Source organism: Cotesia typhae, unplaced genomic scaffold (genome assembly GCF_013202065.1).
Source record: "Cotesia typhae breed Kobodo isofemale line unplaced genomic scaffold, CoteBio_Ctyphae contig_22, whole genome shotgun sequence".
NCBI classification, from domain to species: domain Eukaryota; kingdom Metazoa; phylum Arthropoda; class Insecta; order Hymenoptera; family Braconidae; genus Cotesia; species Cotesia typhae.
In genome coordinates, this window is record NW_027423728.1 from 5,543,498 (window position 1) to 5,567,628 (window position 24,131).

At 27.6% G+C, this 24,131-nt stretch overlaps 2 protein-coding genes across 2 annotated transcripts in view; both read left to right on the forward strand.

Annotated features, from left to right (window-relative positions):
* Positions 1-24,131, forward strand: part of Hh (hedgehog signaling protein) — a 38,042-nt gene that overhangs the window by 7,243 nt on the left and 6,668 nt on the right. The gene's annotated exons all lie outside the window — the stretch shown is intronic.
* On the forward strand, positions 5,995-7,181 carry LOC141524225 (uncharacterized). Its single transcript, XM_074237956.1, has 2 exons — positions 5,995-6,557; positions 6,711-7,181. The coding sequence occupies exons 1-2, from the start codon at positions 6,500-6,502 to the stop codon at positions 7,043-7,045; spliced, it is 393 nt and encodes a 130-aa protein (XP_074094057.1). The 5' UTR covers positions 5,995-6,499; the 3' UTR covers positions 7,046-7,181.

Sequence of the window (24,131 nt, forward strand, 5' to 3'; positions counted from 1 at the left end):
ATTCAATTCAAGAACGATTTTATTTAAGTGAATAAAAATAAAAAAATTTTTATTCATTTAAAAATGACAAAATTTGGATTTAGAAATTTAAACAATTATATTTTTCGTATGTTTAATAAAATTTTAATGTTTAAAAAAAAAAATTGCATGAAAATTTTTCTTTTAATTTTTACAAAATGCATTTTTTGATAAATTCTTTCTATAATAATTTATTTTTTATGAAATAAAAAATAATTTTAATAATTTATTATTTGTACTTTTTACGTTAGGATATATCAACATAATTTAAAATGCAAAATAATTATGAAAATTTAATTCAATCTTCAAAAATCAAAGTATTAAAAAAATACAATTAATATTTACACATTTTAATTTAATTCACAGAAAAAAAATATTCTTGAATCAAGTATTTAATTTTTAAAAACTTAATCTTCTTGATTTAAGGAAATTTTACTTGATTCAAGACTTTTTTGTCTTGATTCTAGACAATTACTCTCTTCAAAATTATTTTCCTGGTTCAAAAATTTTTATCTCTAATCAAAATAAATTTTTTTTCGGTGTATAAATTTTTGGAAGTATTTATTACTAATCTACAAACTGTGTTTATTTCTTTACTCGAAATTTTTTAGTGTTATAATTTTTAATTAAAAAAAAAAAAAAAATGGTGAAACAAACCTCCCAAAATATCTAAATAGAAGCCCTAAAATTCTCGACGAAGAAAAAAGTATCCGTTATCTTGAATAATTAAAAACTATTGAAGCAGAATATGAATGAAGCCATCTTGAATAAACACATGCTTCATGTATGTCGAAGTAGCAAAAAAAAAAGCGTGGAGGTCAGGTCTCGAATCCCAGCATACCTTATCTTATACTTAGCTTAGCTTAACATTTAATGAAGTGTCTGAACCAGCGAACCGGGGAAAGATTAAAGATTTAACAATAAAAACACTATTTATTCCTCGGTAATAAAACTCCTCAATAATAATAAAAGTAAATATTTAAAAAAGTTCGAAATATCACGGTAAATTTATTTAATTGGCCGCTATTATGACAAATGAAAACAAAGTCGGGCTAATGATATTTCGGATGAGCAAAAAAGTGCCCAAAAAATGGGAATGAAAATAAACATAAACAACAAATGAATCAGGTATATTAAAACGAGTGGCAATATACTGTTCCTTTGTCTACATGGAAGAATCTCCGCGTCCGTGCCGCCGCTAATTAAGGTCCTCCAGCTCCAGGGGGATGGGGATGGGGATGAGATGTTTTTAGGGCGAAAACGGTTTTACACCGTGTTATACCAACTAAACTAACCTAACTCGGGTTATTTTTTATCTCCCGGGTCTGCCATTTTAATTATTTCTTCTTTTTTATTCTCTCTCATCTTTTCAGTTCGAGCGCTCTTGTAGGTGTCGCTGGTCATCTACTCAGAGCAGGTTATGAGCCCAGTTTCCCGTTAAGGTCATCGTTAAAAAAAATAAAAACAATTTTATAACATTTCTAGTACAATTTTCCATAAAAAAATGTTTTTTAAATTTTTTTATCAAAGATTAGGGGATAAAACATCGCCTACATGGAATCTCTTTAAATATGCAAGGGTTCCAGCGCCAGAGTGTGCTTGAGACCGATAATCGTAAGGTCAAAGGCGCTGAGTAACGTCATGGCTCATGGCTAACCTTTTATTATTTTTAATCTCATTGTATACCTTCTTAAGTTCTCGTTTCGACCTTCTTCTTCTTCTTCTTATTCTTATTCTTTTTCCTGCACTGCTAGGAGATTGTGTTTCACGATCGAGCGTCTCCTTACCCACGAGAAGACATAAAAGCTTAAAAATTTGTTTTTGATTCTAGTCTCGGAAATTAGAATCACCAGGAATGTAAATAAAAGATAATAAATTTATTGATGGGTTAAAAATAAATAATAAAAACTAGAACGATGGGGTTTAGTCTCTGTAAAGTGATCTTCGCGACCACTTCCTTCCTCCATGCCGACGGGATCCGATGACCAGTTTGAGGTCGCCCGACGTGGGAACGTCAATTCTCTTTTGATTATTATTATTTTTATTATTACAAAATTAATGTCTTTTTTTTTCTTTATTATGGTTTTAAAAATTAATATTTGTAGCATATTTTCCACAATTGTCATCGAAAATTTATTACTTCAAGATGGAAAGTTGTTTGATGATATATACTGGGATATATATATATATATATATATATATATATATATATATATATATATATATATATATATATATCTTTCGGAAGTTGCTTTTTTAAATTGTCTACGTTTTTTTATTTTTTTATCTATTGGAAATGATTAAGTGAACAGCAAACTAATATTTCATGCAAAATATTTATTATTCTTAAAAAATTGAAATTTTTAATAATTATTTTTCAAATTTTTCTTACTCTAAATTTTTTAGAATAACAATCAAATCCAATAAATAATAATAATACTGAAAATTTATCATTAGTTATTTTTTAAATAAAAATTTCCGAAAATTCTTGAAAATAATATTTAAAATTTTAGACGTCAAATTTTTTAGCAAACTTTATTTTACAAGCCAAATAAAAATAATGGCAATTTTTTAAAATATGTTAATACAATTTTTATACTTTTAAAAATGAAAAAGACAATATTTAAAACGTTATTGATTTGAATATCAAACAATTGGTAATATAAATAAAACAAACTGTTTCTCAGATAAACTTCCCTTTCCATTCTTTACCGTGCAAACACTGTTAATTTATAGGTTTGCTCACATGCCGTTTCTCTTTTGTCAAATTGTTCTCATGCTGAAGCCCACGTCGCAATAATTCATTGGGATAGAAAAACCGTGGGCAAAACGGCCCGAATTTGTTCGAGTGTCCATTAGATTCATATAACATAACATTACTTGCATACATATATATAGATATTTAGCATATTGCATGCAATTGAAAAAGCGTTTTAGAAAATGAATGAAGGAACTCCTTATACGAGTTATTAAGTTAAGTCCTTACTCCCTCAGATTTATTTTCTTGACTTAAATAATATACTGATTTAAAGTTGATAAATAAATAACTGTATAATTCATGTCGCGGCATTCCATTGTTCATTGTCTTGTTCTCATACTTTTATGTATTTACAGTCCCTACTCAGTTAATGCATTTAAAAGTAATGCACCCCAGTTTCTCCATATCTTTGACCACAAAAATTAATAAACAATAAATGAAATAAAAGTATTATTTATTATTTTTTACTATACTTAATCTCAAACAACAATAATAATAATGATATTTATATTAGCTTGTGTAATGAATATTCTATGATTATACCTTTTTAAAATAAATTATTCAATTAATTTCCATAGTAGGAACAATGGTCGGGTTTGTAATACACAACTGGACGATTTTAAATTTTTTTGGTCTTTTAAAATTTCATGATTTTAATCGACGAAAAAATTTTTTAAAGCTTCTTATAAATCACACGATAAATCTATCTAAGACACAAAATTATTGTCAATTTGTTAACACAACTTACTATAATTATTTTCAAACGTCAACGTGCGTTAAATTACTACAAAAATGTTGATAAAACTAACTTTTAATTAAAATTAGGCTCTGAAATTTGTGTTAAAACAAAAATTATAAAATCTAGACATAGACTATGTTAAATATTAGCCATAATACTAGAATTACTAACTACCAAAAATATTACAACAGTGTAAAAATTAAAAGGCTATTCTGAATATATAAAAAACAAATAATTCCTCGCGTTTAAATAATGACCTGACTTTATTTTGGAATTTAGTCGGCGACTTTAATAAAATTATTCGATGATAAATTTGATGAATTACAACCTCTAAAGTGTAACTTTGTGGTGAATTGAAAAGTTTAAATTCGACAATAGAATTTATATTTTATCTATTGCCTAAAATATTTAATACCGAAAATAAAACCCTAAAAGTGTATATCCGGTGATAAATCAGAACCTAACAAGACAATAATTTGAAAACTATCACACAAAAAAAAAGTCTAATTCATCCTGATGAGACCTGAAAAAACCGGCATCGGGTCTCTCTGATGCATCATAAAAACATAATATTTAGTAAACACGTCTAATAATCTCCAGCAGTACAAATTGAGATTTAGAAGTAAGATTATAAATTTTATAAAAAAAAGTAGGAACATATGAAAAATAATGGTATCGCGTATTTCTAAAAACTCAGATGACTTTTCGTGGTACGAGTGGGCATTTAGCGGCGTCGAACGGACACGGAATGCAGCAGGGTGGTAATATAATCGCGTGCAAAGTCGTCCCAAGACTCAACTGGGTGGACGGTGAGTAGCAGAGGACAGTGGACGTTTCGATTGACGAAGTGGTGAAACCGGCAGTGAGCAGTGTTTAAGAACAAGAATCAGGTGACTACAAAAACAACGAGCAAGATCTGAACACAAGTAGCTACGATTTGGTGATATGATAAAAAAGACGGCTGGCTAAGGATTCCGTCGCGGCCTTGTTATTTATCGTCCTGATTTAATACTTGGACAAAGCTCCAGCCTCGAACGCGACGGAATGCTGGACAAACAATGTTGTGTTATATATCTTATAACAATGTTGTGTTATATATCTTATATTCTTATTTTCTCAAATATATATTATAAATGATATTAGATATTGGATAGATAGCTGAGTTCAAAACCGATCAACCGGTGACGTTCCATCTTTTTCCCCTTGATTCTCCTTCTTAATAACAATAATTAATTCTACTTTTTCCACGTCTATTTCTGATACTTATGCTCAAGCTTTTCTTGTTCGTTTTTTAATTATTTCAACTCGATTATTCTTCTGTTCAAAAGAGTTTCAATTAGTTCCTTTTCCTGATTTGGGGCAACGACCTTTTAAACAGTATTCTAAACATAAATGTATTTTGTTATCTGCTCTTGGTACGTGTTAATTACTTCAATGTCAATTATCAAGTTTAAACCTGTTTGAAAAGTGTTTGTTCTAATTATTATTTTTCAGTTGTCTTAAAATATTTTCAACTTACACAGTCTTGATTGAGTTCTGTTCAAAATAAAACTTGTTGCATCAGCTAAGAGCTTTAGTGTAGAAAATCAAAAAATTAAAAATCTTTAAAAAATAAATTTATAAAAATTTTTTTTGATAGAATTAAAAAAAGGGAATAAATAATGTGATATAATACATGTCATGCCAGTGATTGTTTCGTCCGATCGTGTGGTTGATGTTAAGCTTGCTATTTAATCACCGTTAACGAGCAGTTATCGTTACCGTAGAAACACTGTGATGCTAACGAGCCGATCGCCGGATAAGAAGCTAATGAATTATATCTTACCCTAAAATTTAGTTTTGTTAAATATTAAAATTTTGTTTGAATTTCATGATTTTTCGCGCTGTAATTTTTTTAGTTTCTCATTTAAAAAAAATTTTTTTTCTCACAATATTTCATAACTTCAAAATTTTACCCAAGATTTAAATTTAAATATATCAAAGAACAATGATTTTATCTCCAAAAAATTTTTTTTGCAATTTTTTGTATCAAATTTCGATTTAAAATTTAAAATTCAAATTTTCACATCAAAAATCACTTATTTCGCCACTAAAAAAATTTTTTTACAGTATTTTATGACAAAATTTAATGTAAAATTATTTATTCAAAATTTCACATAAAATATGAATAATTTTAGGTCGAAAAAAATTTTTTGTATCAAAATTTGACCCAAAATTAAAAATTTATAGTTTTATAATTAAAAATCAATTATTTTACCTCTATAATTTTTCTTGCATAATTTTAAATTTCTCCATCAAAAATTAATTATTTTACACCTTTAAAAATTTTTTTTTTTAATTTTCTCACAAAAAAAATTTCATCTAAAATTAAAAATTTTAATTTCCACACCAAAAATTAATAATGCTCCCTCCAAAAAAAAAAAAAAAAATGCATCAGTCTCAAAACTCCGCACGACGATTGCAAGAAACCGTTAAAAAAAAAACAAAACCCAACAAAAAGTAATTAACATATAATTTTCATAGAGGTGACTTTCACACACGTGTTTAAATAGTTAATATTATACTTGTTCGACCAAAATAGCTAGTTATTGAACAGTACTTGCGTCATTTTGATTGTTTACTAATTAAAGTGTAAACAGAGTGACTTACAGTGAAAATATAAATCATGTTAAGTTTGATTTAGGCGGAGCGGCGAACAAAGATAGCGAGAAAGAAATAAAAGATTAAATTCATTGATAATTACAATTCTAATTATACCTTAATATATGATTGGATTAAATTGAGTGTGAATTATTTAAAGTGACGAATATTGACACATATTATGACGTAAATTAGTAATATTCGGAGGTAGTGCCGAAGAACATAAACGGTATATAAGTCGGTGAGATAAGGCTTATGATCATTACTGATAACGTTTAACTTTAACAGTGTGTTATCAAGGTATATTAACCGTGAAAAAAATTATAGAGCCACTCGCTGTTAAAATGTCGAACAATAAATTACTGTTAGTGTTTTTCATCACAATTGCATATTATTCACAATGTAAGTTTACAATTTATTTACCTTTAATATTATTTTTTATTACAACTAATTTTGACTTGAAATCAGTGGTTAAAAATATAAACTATAATCATTAACAAGTAGTCAGTGGTGATAATGATTAATGATAATTAAAAAATAATTTTAATTGTTAAGGTTTGTGTCGTACTATCCACAAGCGAGACACGATGAGCTGCATTATAACGGAAGGAATAAATATCGAAGAGCACGGTTACAAAGCCCAGGATCAGAAGGACCTTACGGACTTTTTGAGCGACTCTAAATACTGCTTCCGATTCAAGGGTGACACCTGGACGGATGACCGCCATGGAGTTAGAAAAGCCGCAAGGTTTTACAAGCCCGAGTTGATGAAAAAACACAATTGCATTGATTTTGAAAACTGCCACTTTCCCGAATTTCCCCTCGATGATTTGACGACAAACGAAGAGAGGCTACAAAAATTTATTAAAATTCTTCTTGGATTCAAATAATCCAACTGTTGATCTGTAAATATGTGTCTGATTAATATTTATAATAGATTTTTTATGTATAGTATTAATATAATATATAAATTATTGTAACTATATGACAATTAATGTGGTAATAAAATAAAAAACATTTTTAATTAATTTTTATCAGCAATTTATTTTTAACACCTTTGTCTTTTTGGACTAATATTTATAGTTTTATGTTTTATGGACATAGATGTTCACAAGCATTACACGTGAGAATGACTAACTCACGTAGATTATAAATTATTACTTTTCAAGGTTCACTTTTTTTATTTATATCATGTAATATAAGGATTTATCTCGGAGGATTTAGAATTTTACACTCTCAAATTTGTCTTTTTTTTTAAATATCTATAACTCAGTGGAATTTTATGCTATCATATTGTACTGAAGTGTATCTTAATAAAATTCATAGAAATTATTTTTTTAGTCATAAAAAATATTTGATGGTATTTTTAAAAATAAATAAAAAAAAAAAAGGAATTTTTCAATTAATCTCTGTTCAGTTGAAAATTTTTTAAGTTAACTCTTAATAGCCGATGATTTTGAAGGAAGGATCGATTTTCGAAGAAAACAAATCGTAAATCTTGTGCAAGTGTTTGCTGAAAAGTCATTTTTTAGATTTTCGACAAGATTCTTCACCGTATCGGTAGCTAATTCTGGTGTGTTGTAGAGTTTTTAATTTTGTTTGCTGTCCGGTGTAACAACTAGGTCTGCGTCTTGTAAAAATGTGTCGGTAAGGGTGAGCCCCCGTCGAGAAATGTATTCCCTGAGGAAGCTAGAAAATAAAATACAAACAGACTCGTACCGGGACTAATCAGCTATTCTGCACAATACTTTTATGTTTTCTCAAATTCAAACTTTGATGGCGTAGTAATTTTACTAGTTCGGGCGTTACTTTTTATAAACAAACTGATACCAAATTCCGATCTCTATATGGCGTTATAAAAGTAAGAATGAAGAGAAAAGGACTAGCATAATATAATGTAGGTAAAAAAGGAGCAAATGGAGGAATTCAAAAGTATTCACCCGTAAATAATCAAAAACGGTGTAACTAATTTGCTAGAAATTTTCTTCATTTTTTAGTTTTAGTTGCTGGTACATGTTTTCTAACATGTGAGTCGCATCCGAGCTTCCTTTATTTTGTTTTCACTTCACCAGCATGCCACTGGAAGGAAAACTGTTGGTTCTAGATTGTATCAGTTGATTCATTTGGGACTAATTGCTTTTGAGATTTCTTAAATCTTTTGTCTCGGTGAATTTGTCCTCGACCTAGTTTCAGATATTTTTACATTTTATTTTACACATTGATAGAAAAAAATTAGGTTGATTCATCAGAAAAATCTTTAAGCAAATCTATTTTAACTAAAAAGTTTTTCTTGGATTTAGTAAATTTTATTTGCTTCAAAATCGTTAAAATTTTCAATGATTTTTTTTGTTGAAGATTTATTTTTTTAATCAACCTGTAAAAAAATTTTCTAGTATGGCTGTATTGAAATTAAACTAAGAATGAGAATAGAAAAATAATTAATAATAATTTTTTATTTTTTTCTAAAACTGCAGTGATAAAAAAATTAACTTAATTCAAGAGAAAAAATCTTAGTTTGATAATTCTAAATCGAGCAGAAAAATTCTCTTCAAAATTTTCTTAGTTTAAGATTTTTCGATAGGCTTAAATTTAAACAGAAACAAAATTAACAGGTTAATAATTTAAAATTATAGATATATTTTTGAAGCAAGTAAAATATCTTGATTGAAAAAGTTTGGTATGATCTTAAATCAATCTTACCGACTTTAAACCAATTTTTATCCAAGTTATAATTTTCTGCAATTAAGAGTTGTAAATATTCTGAAATAAGACCGAAATTTTCGCCAAAATTATTTACTTGATTGAAATAAATTTTTTTTTCTGTGTATGGTTTATTTAATATGATCACATAAGAAAATTTTTTTACAGAAATAAAATTTTTTTATCAGCGTAGTAACTTGCAGTTACTATATGACTACCGGGAGTTAATATTTGACTTGAAGAATTATCTAATCTCGCTACAGAGATGAGCCGGGATAAATAATGTAACAGCAATAATGATAATAATGGACGGAAGGTAAGACAAGACCGTGGAAAAATAAAATAAAAATAGAGAGATGAAAATGATGAACAAGTGGTATAATGGAGTAAGAGTAAGAGTGAGAGAGTGAGTTTTAAAAATAATAAAAATGATGGAAGATAACCTCTGGCTCTGGCTCTGGCTCTGGCTCTCATCTGGCTCGGATAATGTTTATTCCTGAAGTTTGTTGGGAGCAGAGAGAGAGAGTAGAGAAGAGTGTTATTAATCTTCCTCGATATCTCCTGGTGAATGGAGAATAGAAGCTGGGTGCTTGTAAGCTGGACATGGAAGCCCGGTGAACATGTTTTCCGAGAGGGTTAAGTGTTTTTATCTGGTAGCTTTGTTGGACTCGCGGGCGAGAGGCGAAATCGATAAATCAGTTCGAAAATTCAGATACCATTTAGAAATTAAATACCGGATTAAGCCGGCTCCCTGGCTACAAAAATCCTGCCGATTTCGTGCTAAATCCAGGCGAGAGTTTAACCTTATCTCTCTGGCTATTAGTCTTTCTTAGTGTGTGGGCTCATCTGGGCTTTCGATGCATCTTCCACTCCATACCACGCCAAACACTCCATTCCGATGACGCTCGAGGATGCACCGGGTACTTTTCCGCTAAAGAGCCTCAAGACCTCGAGGGTTAACTTAAGTAGCTATCGACAATCACCATCTACTTATTTTCTTGATTCTCAATGACTTTCTGACCTTCATTTCTTTTACTCTTAGGATTTTTCACTCGTTTTTCTGAATTATTTTTATTTAATAAGTTTTTAGGAAAAAATTTTTATTATTAATCAATATTGAAAAATTCTTCTAAGATTTTTTTTATGGAAAGAAAATTTTTTTAAATTTTGATTATAGAATACACTTTTATAGAATTTTAACAGTAATTCTTTTTTCAAGAAATTTTTGATAAATTTTTTTTTCACATTTTTATTAAAAGGAAATTTTGTTGAATTTTTGATCAATTTAAATAACAAAATTTTTTTTCTATTTTCCAAATTAATATTTAACTGGCAAAATTGCAGCTACTATAAATAAAATTTTGCTTTATTGAATAATGACTTTTGTTTTTTGACTTTTGTTAAATTGCACTGTACTTTCTAAGCTATTGAGATTTTTAAACATTAAAGCTCATCCCGATGTTACACTCATCAAAACCTTTCATTTGAGTACCCACATCAATTTTTCATATATTTATATATATTATATATGATATATATATATATGAAAAATATATAAAAATGCATGTGGGTACTCAAATGAAAGCTTTTGATGAGTGTAACATCAGGATGAGCTTATATCTTTAAAAATATTTTTTTGAACAAGTTTTTCCTTAAAAAATTTTTCATTAAAAGAAAAAATTTATTTAATGCCAATAAAATTGAATTAAAATGATATTTGACACTTTTTTAAAGAAACAATAAAAAATAAAAAAACCGTAGATTAGAATTTAGCATCACTTTAAACATTAAATATCTTTTTTAACTGTTACACCGAAGATGCATGTATAAATAAATATCCAATAAAAGTAAATAAAAAAGATGGTTTATTGACATAACAATTTAATAAATGAGCTATTGAGATGATAGATTACTATTAACTGTACAAACATAAACATTTCTATTTTGTTATCTGACAAATTAATCACTCAAAATATTTATGTATACCTAGTATTTACAGAGATCTCAAGAGATTGATTGCTCATCATTGTGTAGCTTACAATAGATTGATGATCTAAATTCTGATATAAAATATTTTAAATTACCAAAATGTCGGTAATTAAATTTTTTTTTTGTAGCCAATCGGAATTCTTCAAATAATTATTGCCGCGCAGGATAAAAAGAAAATGGAATGAAAGAAGTTCACAGTTTAAAGTTAAGTTTGAGTATAAACTTTTTGGCGCGGGTATAAATGGATGACGGGAACAATAAAGTTGAACTGTTATACGACCGCCAGTTAAATAAAACCTTACGAGGATCATAACGCGATTGTTATTATATGAGTATATCCTCGTCTTGCATATATTAAATCCGCAATAAAATTTATCTATTTTCATTTCATTTATCGATTATTTAACTATTTTAAAAAAGTATTCTCAATGAGTTGCTTTATTTCATTTGAATATCTTTTCCAACAACATGTGACGTTTTTTCTCTGTAAACATTTTGTCAATAGAATGTGGAGATTTATGTTTATAGAGGAATGACAATCTGTTTTTTTTTTCTTCTTTCGAATCCCCGAGCGTGGATAATCCAAACGCGTCGCTACAGGCGCGTAACTAATCGCGATACAAATATTTTTCGGTTACAACTTTTTTCTCTAACTTACTTTTTTCTTTAATTTTTAAAGTTTCTTTTCCAGTTTTCGGGATATTATAGTTTTGACAGATTCTAACTTGGAAAGATTCGGATAATTTCCTTGTTCCGAACTACTAGAAAAATAACTTTATTGAATGGTAAGAAATCCTTTTAAAAAAATTCGTCCTTGTTTAAAAAATAAAATTTTAGTGTTATGACTTCTAATCAAAATTCTGCCTCAAGGATACAAGATACGGGAAAATTGATAAGAATCTTTTTTATAAAGAATTTAATTTACTTTAAAAAATTCTTTTTACAGATTTTTTATATCTTCAATATTTAACTCAAAATTTAGGTTTTATGTTTTAAGAATGAGATTTTATTTTTAAAATTTTTTTGTTCAGCTTTGAAGTTCTGAATCTTGATTTTTTGTTAAAATTCTGCCTCAAGGATACGAGATATGTGAAAATTGATAAAAATCTTTTTAATAAAAAATTTAATTTTCTACAAATAAGTATTCTTATATTTTTCGCGTATCTTTAATATTTAACCCAAAATTCGTATTTTAACTTAAAAAAATTTTCAAAATATCTAATTTAGAAAAAATCTCGAAAGCAAGTTTCTCAAATAAATATTTCTAATTCCCATCAGTAGTCCCAGCAGTAGTAGTTCATTAATTCATCCACCTTATATCATACGACTACGTAATTTTTTTCTCCCAGAAATATAATTTCTCAGCTCGTAAGCCTAAAAACAAAACCCAGAAGACTACAATATAAATTATAAATGATAATAAATCGATGGTTATTTATAATTCCGAGACAAATATCTCATGAGAATGCTTTTCTCCATCTATAAGTGATGATGATCTCCTTCCGGTGATGCGGAAGCCTACTCAGCTCGGGTTATGAGTAGTCGATTACGAGGGTTTAATGGGGACTCTTAATCATTCAGACTCATCTGTATAAATATAAATACAATAATATAAATATATAAATATATAAATATATAAATATATAAATACACCTATAGTCCATAACACCACTACAATAAAACATATAATATAATATAACTTGTTTGACAGGATTATATTAAATGTAACCCACCTAACCGTCTGGCCATAAGTTTTTACCCGTCATCATACTCTCGTTGTCGTCATCACACACACACACACACACACACACACACACACACACACACACACACACACACACACACACACACACACACACACACACACACACACACACACACACACACACACACACACACACACACACACACACACACACACACACACACACACACACACACACACACACACACACACACACACACACACACACACACACACACACACACACACACACACACACACACATATATATATATATATATATATATATATATATATATATATATATATATATATATATATATATATATATATATATATATATATATATTAACACACATTCTTAATTAATCATTAAACATAAGCATTTAAATGAACACACCGTTACCAAACCATAAATTAACCGTTAAAAACAATAATTAATTTTTTTTTATTTTTCCCAACGGTAATTATTACATTTTTAATACTTTCCCAGAACAAAATTCATTTTATCATTATTTTATATTTTATTAATTTACTATTTATTAGTCGGCTGTTTAGAAAGCAAGTTAATTCAATGGACTGATTGTTTTTTTTTTTTTTTTTTTTTTTCAATTTTAACTGCCAGCTATTCATTATTCTTATTTACAGTTTTTAATTATAATTATTAATACAAACGTATGTAAGTTTACAATTGTTTACATACATGGCTACGTGCCGATTCTCACACAATTCGCGTTTGCGTCAACCGACGCTTTATATGTTTACACTTTAATTTATAATTCTTTTTTTTTTATATTAGTTTTTATTTTTTTTTTTAATGTTTTAAAGTTTATAACTCATTCGCTAAACAAGAATTATGCTGTAATTGATATTTGACGTGATGTGTCAGCGTTTTTGCGCTCCTTATGCTGTATAATGTATGGTAGCATTGTATTGTACAATTATTGTAATTTAGTATTTATAATTTATAATATAGTTAATTTTAGAAGTGGAACACGGTCACCTCTGTTTATTTTTTGTTAATGTCTGATACCCGAACTATTATTATCGAATTTCATGTGATTTATTTTTTTCCCATGTTGCGAGAGTTTTTTTTTTAATTACATGTAAAGTATTATGTATCGGATCAGAGATTATAAACTTATTAGGTGATTTATAAATATTGTGAATTATTTCGGTGAAACATAGACGTGAGAAAAAAAGTCCTCCCTTCTCCGGGATAAAATCTTGGAAAATGTGAGCTCATCTGGGTGAGAAAAAATTCATTATTAATTCATCGGGAATTTAAGAATTAAGATACAAGTAAGCAGTTATTTGACAGAGAAAAAAAAATTTTTTTTTAATTTTCTATGAAAATTTGTTGAATATTGAGAAAGATTAATATGAAAAATTATTGAATTTTTTTTTTTTATTTGCATGGGAAAAAATTAGTAAACGTTAATCTTGTATGATTTATTTTTTATTTAAATTTTTTACTGAAAATTTTGAATGGAATTAAGTTCAAACTTAGAAGAGATCATTGAAAATTTTTGAGTGGATTAAAGTTCGAAAAATTTATTAAGAGTTTTTTTAAAATTAACTAAAAAATAGCTTATGGATATTTTTACTATTTATTGGCTGATATTTTAAGAATTCAGAGTTTTTAAATAGAAAAATTTTTAAAGTTACAGGCAAGTAAAGTGAGGGAATAAAAAATAACAGTTTCTGCTTGATAAAAATTTTTTTTATATTAAATTGGAAAATTAAAAAAAAAAAAAGGTGATTTTTTGTCGGTTTTTTCATTTTTTATGATTTTTAAAAATTTTTTTAAATTTATTTAAAATTAAAATTATGCAATTTTTTTTTTATTCAAAAATTTCAGACTCCTTAAAAATTATTATAATTTGTAAGCTTTTTTTCAGTAATAAAATTTGTCAAAATATATTTAAAATTACTAGAGTTCATAAAAATTAGAGTGAGAAAATTTTTTAACATTACATGAATAAAAAAATTAAAAATCTATACAACTGTCAATTGATTTTGAGGATTCTTAAGCAGTTTGTCATTTTTATGTTACAGCACAATATACCGCGGCGGAAGTAAATGTTTTTTAAAGTAAAATATGAAAATGGCTTTTCTAAGAATATCGTGACTAAATATTACTTTGACACTTGAATAAATATTTTTAGAGAAATAAATTTATACGAGGTAGTTTTATACTTTTATTGGATGAACACACTGATTTTTGTCATTGTAATAAAATTTATTAACTTGACCAAGCAGATTTCATTGTTTGAGTCATACTTATTATCATAAAAATTATTCCACAGAAACTACTATGACTTTTAAAATAATATTAAAATTTCTATACAAGAAATAATTTAATTTTTTAATTTTAATTAACTGTAGAAATTGTTTTTTGCACCTTTTTATTGTCAACGGTAATGCTTAATTTTTGTCTTCATATTTTAGACTGAAATATTCATAGAAAATTCATTTATTTCGTTTCATAAGCCGAGATTCATCAAGAATTAATCATTTATTTCTTTATCAACACAGACAAGAAAAATTAATGATCATAGTTTAAACAAAAATTATTTTATCTCAAAGTACAACAAGAAAAATCCGAGTAAAAAGTTTTAAAACTAAAATAAATTTGTATTAGCTAAAATATTTTTTGTATACAAAATTAATAACTTTATAATCACTGAATTAAATTTTAATAGACAATTTTAGAATTTGATGCAATTTTTTTTTCAATTTAAAAATTTATTTATTTTATAAAACTAAGAAAAATATTAACTTTTTAAATGTCTAATATGTATTTTGTAATTTTTAATAAAATAGTAATTATTTATTCAATTTTATTCGATACAAAAAAAATAAAAAATGCACATTAATAAAATCCTTCTTGGGGTGAATTTCACTCCGAAAAAATTCAATACATGAATATAAAATCACTCCGTAAAAACTTCTCAAAGTAAATTCAAGTTTTGCTTAAAAAAAAAAATTAAAAGATAAAGTTGAAAAAAAAAAAAAAAACTTCATTGAATTCCAAAAATAAATTTTTCACTTTACAAAAACACTGTTATTGTATCAGCCAATATACTCAAAAAATAAAATTGACATAATAATATTTAAAAGATTATTTTTGAATTTGTTATCGGTCTGCTGATAAATATGATCGAAAACTAATATTCTCAATAATAAATGACTCACAGTCATCTATAACATTGATAGTTACTTATAGTAATAAAAAAAAAAAAATACAGCAATTAAGGTAAAAATGAAAAAAAATAAAAAACAACAACTAAAAGCGTTTTTAATGAGAATTTAAAATGATAAAAATAAACTGCACTAAAGATTATTATAGATTAAAAGTATCCAAACAAAATATTTGTTGTTAATAGTCATATGGATGTAAGTTTCAAAGAGAAAACATAGGGATAAAAGGAGGAGATAGAATCGGGGCCTGATCCTTTGCCTGGGCTGGATCCTATCGGAGGGTATCAACTCTGTTTTCTACCGTCGAGTAAAAAGATAAAAAATTTAGTGTTGAGAACTACTATGGTAGTAGTATCTTATATGTTTAGGTATGTATTAAAAATATGTATAAGTAAAGGAACAGAAAGGAGTTTCAAAGCTTGTATGCGGTGTAGGTGGACCGGGCAGGGATTCGAGCTAATCTGACCACTTTCGAGGGCCCGGGTAGCCGTGTTTTGCCCAGGGATCGTGTTAAGGGGATTTACATTCATTTTAGATCCTAATAACCCGATGCGAGGATCCTGGAGCGCGATTTGGAACACGATACCCACCGCTCGTGCAACCCCATCACTGACGTTTTTTTTACCTCTCACACACACGAGTTATGTATACTTATAACCTATTTATAAATTAAATATTCGCAAAACCATTCAAAAACTCTGAATAAATTTTCTTGAACTTTTGAACGCTGACAACTTGGAAACGATAGGTCCTACGAGAAAATCACTCGAGATCAAAGTTGTAGAGGAATTAATTTCCGAGAAAAGAGGTGTTATTAGTTTTTTGCGTAGGAACGATATTTTAGGCACAAGAGGGCTTTGAAGGTAAAATAATAAAATTTTTAGATGAATAGAGATAAACTTGTAATTGGAAAATTGAGGAAAATTTCTTAAATCTTTAAACGCTGATAACTCGAAAACAGTTGTTTTGACGAGAAAATTGCTGGGATGTAAGATTTAGGTAATTGAATTTTTGAGAAAAAATGTATCTTTAGTTTTTCGCGTAGGAAGAATATTTTAGACTCCAGAGGGCTGTGAAGGTAGAATTGTTGAATGAATGGAGACGATTTAAGTAAGATGGATTGGAGTAACATAACAAGTTAATTAAATGATATGTAAGTATAAATATATATATATATATATATATATATATATATATATATATATATATATATATATATATATATATATTTATATATTTATATATGTATATATGTAATGATTAGATAAAATAAATATATACATAATTAGTGTAATAAAACAGTAATGTCAAAATGTATACTGTTAAATAGATATGGACATGGAATATGGGATATGGGATATGGGATATGGGATAGGATGTATGCAATAACATATTGAGGGCAATGTCGGTGCAGTCAAGTGTATCGACTCTCGCGATCGACCTTGACGAATCGGGTCTTACACGCTCACACCTGCGGCACTTACCATACGTTTCAAGTGAGAGAACTAAACTGGTCTGCCGGGTAGCTTACATTCATACATATCAGTAAGAGGAAGATAAAAATAACAAAATATAATAATATAATATAATATGGTATATAGTATGAGAAAATAAAATAAAGAGAATAGCGAGTATGAGTGAGTGAGTGAAATCGTTTGAGACAGCCAAGGGCGATGAGGCGTCGCAAAATTCAAGTCGACGGGACGTCATCACCCAACTTCACCCTCCAATCATATTATTTCACCTACTACACTCTTATTCTCATCAACTCTGCTGTGTTTCACTCATCAGCTTCGTATCACTTCTCTATAAGTAGATTAACATTCGAATTCTAAAATTTCTTGCTTTCCTAAAACTTTTAATCAAAATTTAAAAAATGGATCGTTTTTTAAATTATTCGGAGAATTTTTTAAAAAATCATTTTAACGATGATTAAATTGATAAACATTACTTTTTTTTATTTTATTTAACAAATGTTTTATTGTAAAAAAAATGGTAAAATTTTTTTTAATTTCTTACTTACAAAAGTTAAAAAATTGACAAAAAATTTTGAGTTAAAAATTTTCATGTTAAATATTTAACACAAAATTTTTTGACGCAATGACGTAGAATTTTTTACAATGCAGCATTTACCCGCGGCTTCGCTCGCGTTTAAGCCTTTAGATAAATATCAAAGATCATTAAATTTCAATAGAACTGAATCAATGTGATTCTAATTGTTTGACAAGCAATTTTGTTATCTTTCGTCAAAAATAAATTTTTTTTTTTCAACAAAAAGTATCCTATGTTACTTCTAATACCTCCAAGAATATGTGTACAAAGTTTCATGATGATCGGTTTAATTTAAAAACTCGAAAAAATTTTTTTTTCAAACCATGAAAGTTTTGATATTAATAATAATTAAATCAGCAATTATTTTTGATTAAAAATTATAGTTTTTTTTTTTTTATTTTCATTGATAAAAAAATAAAGATTAAAAATCACAAATCTTAAACCAAGAACAATTTTTTACAATTATCATTTTGACTTGAGTTCATTTTTTATCAGGAATTTTTTTAAAGATGTGCTATCGATTTTTATGATTTTAAAAATCATAAAAATTGTCAAAAATTTGTAAGACGATATAAAAAATATTTACAAATTATTATTGTTTAATTATTAAGAAATTACAGAAAGTTGTGGGAGAGGAAATTTTCTTAATCTTCGTGAGCTTTTCACCTGCAATAAATAAATAAAATCCATAATAATATGATAAAATAAAACAATGATTAGATCTATAGAAAAAAAAAACCATGAAGATGGTGTGCAATTTAAAAAAATAAAAAAAAATTGTATGTATAGAGTATGTATGTATGTCAAAATGTATTAGTTGAAAAGTGACGGGTGTTTGTGTCGCTTGTAGCGGTTAATCCGTTCCCACAGACAAAAGAGGATTCGTGGCATGTCGAGTCCGATATTTCTCATCGTTCACTCATCTCCTCAACTCACTCTCACTCCAGGTAATAAGGATGTAACCCGAGACACTGAGACACCTTCTCGGTCTTCCAGGAAACCTCCTCATCGTCATTATCGTCCTGTGTATTATAAATAACAGACACGAGACACTGTTATATTACTAACTAAAATGCTCAATGAAAAATCGATAATATTTCGTTATTTTTTATTCTCTCGATTTATTATTATTATGATTTTTTTTAGTAGTATGACATTTCGTTATACAGAGCGCCTGGTTAATGTCCAGGCGATAAATCTCCTGACATTAAATGCCCTCGCCCGCGCTTTCAAATTTATCGTCCTGTTGGTAGTGATTCATTGGCACGAGGAGGCGTCAGTGTCGCCAGTGCATGCTACTCCTAATTTTTTTATAAATTAAATTGATATCCTGAAACCAAAAGAAGCTTTTTCAGCTTGATAAAACTGACAATAAAAAATATTTTCATAAAAACGCCAAATTATTTTGAAAACAACCGGTTGTTAAATTCTAGAATTTCTTGCCTTGAATCTCAACTTCTTCAATTGAAACTTGTATATCTTTAGTCGATAATAATTGTTACGATCCAAGAGAATATTATGTTAAGTTGAGATGAAAAATTTGATTATTATTGTTATTGATTCATGACAAAATTATTCCACTCAAAATACCAAAAAAAAATTTTTTTTAAACTCCATTTTTATTTTAAGAAATTCTAGAAAGTTTTAAAAAATTTTTTCATGTTTTTTCAAGCAAGAAGTAATTGAATATTATGTTTGAAAATAAGAAAATAGTTAAGTGCTTTGTTAGAAAAAAATTATTCGGAAGAATTTTCGGTACAAAAAAAATCACTTGATTCAAAAGAAGGATTTTTGATTGAGCAAATTTTTAGGTGAAATAAATTAGATTCTTTTTTTTTTAAGTAATAGAGCACTTTTAAATTCTGTAAAATTGTAAGATTGTTAAAAAAACAGCTTCTCTTTATTTCCAAGTTTTATTTCTTTGATCTTGTTTTTTTGAATCTCTTAAATTAATTAAAACTCAATATACCTAAAAAAAAAAAAAAATTAAAATTTCTAAAAGAATATTTATCTTCATTTTTTTAATTCAAATTTTGACACTCTTGAGCCAGCTCATATACCAAACTTCACACATATTACAATTATCTTCTTACTATCCGTCGTCAATATTTAAAAAAAAATCCTATGTCTAAAAATAGCCTAAAAATATTTTTTTTCTTCACTTAAAAATATTCAAAAGGAAAAAAAACAGGACCCCGTGAGATAGGTCATCCTTTCTTCACTTAGATCCTCTTAGCTTTCCTCTTTTGTCCATTGAGAATCTCGCCGGAATTAATATTTTTTTTGTTCCACAGCTCAAGTACCAAACTGAGAGCTCAGTAAACACTCAAACAGTAAACTCAACTCACTGGTAAACGCATCTATTGTTGCCTCGTCATCTTGCTTTTCATATTTGTCGTCTTCATACCCGTAATTCCCTTTAAACAATTCCTTCCAGCCCAGCTGGAAATCAAAATCAAAATAAAAAAATTCACAACTACGCTAAAAATTCAAACACTCATTGAGATTATTTGTTATGAGCCTGTGAATGAAGTTGAAAAAAAAAAAGATGAAGCATGTCACTACATAGTAATCAGCTGGCTCGATAAATGTATGAAGCATGTAAGGCGTAAGACGTAAAATGTAAACTTTAAATGAAGTGGTAGCATGTAAATTAAAGAGTTACCTTAAAAAAAGGAAATTCCGTGTTCTCATTTGAATTTCGGAGCTCGCGGGTCACCGGATCAAAGCTCGGAGAGAGAGAGAGAGAGAGAGAGAGAGAGAGAGAGAGAGAGAGAGAGAGAGAGAGAGAGAGAGAGAGAGAGAGAGAGAGAGAGAGAGAGAGAGAGAGAGAGAGAGAGAGAGAGAGAGAGAGAGAGAGAGAGAGAGAGAGAGAGAGAGAGAGAGAGAGAGAGAGAGAGAGAGAGAGAGAGAGAGAGAGAGAGAGAGAGAGAGAGAGAGAGAGAGAGAGAGAGAGAGAGAGAGAGAGAGAGAGAGAGAGGCAATACAGATTTGTTTATGCATGTGTGTGTGTAATGTTTAATGTGAGTAGAAATAAAAACCGGATGAATAGTTAAGTATAAGTATAAAAATAAAAATAAAGATAGAAGGGGGAAAATATATTTATATATTTATATATATATATATATATATATATATATATATATATATATATATATATATATATATATATATATATATATATATATATATATATATATATATATATATATATATGAGTCGGGAAGATGAAGGCGGGGCCGAAAGATCTGCCCCGCGAGATCTTCAGTACCTTCACTTAGAGATCTGCCCTCTCTCCAGGCCAGCATCTTCCATCGCGGCTATAACCATCATGGACCATCGGGTCTTTTTAAACCCAACCCCCTCGCACGCTCGGGACTTATTCGCCGGCCCACCGAACAATTTTACATCATCTTATTTTGTTAGTTTCGGTTTAATAACATTCTTCACCGGCTTAATATTTATTGTGATTATCACCTAGCGGTTTTTTATTCACGCCGGAGCTCTTGCGTTTCTCATTTTTGCCGATTATTTACTTTACTGAGTAATAATTGTAGCAAGATTAGCGTTTTTTTATTTGACGATAGATTTTTGGGGTATATTAACTTCATTGATGGATATTAATATGCTAACTTTATTTATTAGTTTTTGGGAAAAATTAATTTTATCGAAGAAAAAAATTCAAAAACCAAATAGAGATTTTGGATTTCGAGTACTGAAAAAAAAAATTTATTTCATTCAAGAGGAAATTTTGAACTGAGAATTTTTTCTTGGTTCAAAAAATTTTTGTCTTCATTGAAGATAATTATTTATTCAAACAATGAAAAAACTTTTTTAAAAAAAAAAAATTGTTCTTTGTTTAAGTAATTTTGAATTATTTAAAAAAATTTTTTTGGTTCATTTAACATAAATTAACTCTTCAAATTAATATTTTTGGTTTAATAATTTTTCTGTTAAATAATGTTAATTTTTCATCAGATTGTGATTATTTAAAAAATTTGGCTTTTGAATTTTGAGGGCGTAAATTAAGAATTTAGAAAAAAATTTCAATAGTTGAGAAAAAAATAAACAAATTGAATGTAAAAAATTTAATTATAAATTAAATTTTGAAAATTATATAAAATTCATGAAATTTCGTAGAAGTTTTTTTAAACTCACAAGTTAACCACATTGTAATGTAATACTACTTGTATTGATATTGAAAGTTGCACTATATCTATAGAGTTACTACTTGATTCCTTTATTACATTATAAATTTACATATGCAAGAAACTCCATCAAAATTAAAATATTGATAACAAAATTAAAAAAATTAATTTGGAAAATTTAATTGAGCAAAAAAAAATATTTGAATCAAGTAAAACTGACAATTATATCAGAATAATTATTCAATTCTACAAATTTTTTACATGATTTAAATTGATCAAATTCTTAATTCTAAAAAACAATTTTTAAATATTTTATCCTGCAAAAAAGTTCCTGAACTAAAGAATTTTTCCGATTTAATTAACTTGATTCAAAATTGTATAAGAGTTTAAAATTTATTCTCATAAAGCAAGTTAGCTTTTTCATTAACGAAGATAATATTTTCATTGATGCAGAATGTTAAAAAATAAATAAATAAAATATTAAAAAAAAAATTTCCTTACATTTATATTTGTAAATAGAATGGTGGGATAATGAGAATAATAAGCCCTTGTTGGCGATACGGTGTGCAGAAGATAAATCCTATAGGACGGGATGCTGCGGTGTAATGAAAAAAGAAAGGAACGATTTAAAAAATGGCGATACGATGGTATGGTACAAGCTCGAAAGGAAGTAATACAGGTTTAATCCTCCTTTAGGACTGCAGGACGGCAGGACGGTATATACATTATAGTTGGCGGTTCGATGCAAGCCCACGATAATGCATGGTTAGACAGAGAGTATATGCACTCGAGTAGGCGTCGTTTGCGATACGTGGATGATTGACACCTTGTAATTAGCTGTAGGCTTTATAGCTGACGCTTTCTCACTCCACGCTAAGCAAAAATAATATTTATACACATATATACATATATATATAATTGTAATAATAATGATAAAGGATTAAGAGAAAGACGGTTCATCTTATTTGTAAGTGGTGTATACAAATGCCATTCCCACGTACGAAAGTGCGCGACGGGACTCCCTCTGAGATCTTTCCTCATGAATATCTCCGACTCTCTTTCCTTATTCTCTTTTTCTCTTTTTTTTTTATTTTATTTTTATTTTATTTTGCGGTGTACGTTATGTAGCTTAAAATTTGTTGTATCCTCCCATTCGCCTCCTTGTCAAGAGACTTACGAGGAGGTGGACAAGATGAACAAGAACTTAAGTGTTTCCATTGTCTTTGCAATGGCTGATTCTTCATCTTGTCTTTTCATATCATTTTTTACCGACTGAGATTTTTTAATTATTTCACAAATATTATTTATCACTTCTTGAAATTACAGCCCTCGTTGATTTATTTTAATATTTCATTTTTCTATTTTTATTATTTTATGGCTCATAATTGTTATAAGAAACATTTAAAAAGGCTCGATTCATTTTTTTTTTGTATATTTTCTGGAATTATTTTTATTTTTAGTCCACGAACGTATAACAAAATTTCCACTGAAAAATAAAAAATTGATTTAAAAATTTTTCAAATTGATCCGAAATAAATTATCCAAAATAATTTTTTTCTGAATTAATTTAATTTTATCAGTTGTAATAGAAGGTGAATAAATTATTTTAGTAATTGAAAATAATAAATTTCTTTACTCTTGAATTTTACTCTATAAATCAATAATGCAAAATTTTGATTATCAAAAATTCAAAGAGCCAAATTTTTTTTCAATAATGTTAAATTAACATATTACATACTTCTGAATTAATTAATTAAAAAGTGTAATTAAAATTAATTAATTTAAGGATATAATTGAGCGGCTAATTATTTAAATTCAGTATGGTAATTAATTTTAGACAGAAAATTACAGTTACAAATTTCTTAAAATTTATTTTACAAAAAAATTATAAATTATTAAAATCTTTTTTATTAATTTTTATAAACTGTAATTTTTCGTTCTTGTTTTTCTTATAATAATATTAAATTTAAAACTTAAATTACAAAATTCAAAAATATTCAATAAATTCAAAGTTATAAAATTTTGACTTAAATATTTACAATTTCAATTTTCCGCACACACATCTAATTAAATTATCAAATAAACTGAAAAAAATTAACTATTAAAGAAACAAAACTCTCGAACTAAGAAAATAATTTT

What these genes read in the sequence shown, in the direction of transcription:
- LOC141524225 (XM_074237956.1), top strand. Translation starts at nt 6,500, where the DNA reads ATGTCGAACAATAAATTACTGTTAGTGTTTTTCATCACAATTGCATAT. An exon ending in AATTGCATATTATTCACAAT is followed by an intron (nt 6,558 to 6,710) that starts GTAAGTTTACAA and finishes TTAATTGTTAAG; the next exon opens with GTTTGTGTCGTACTATCCAC.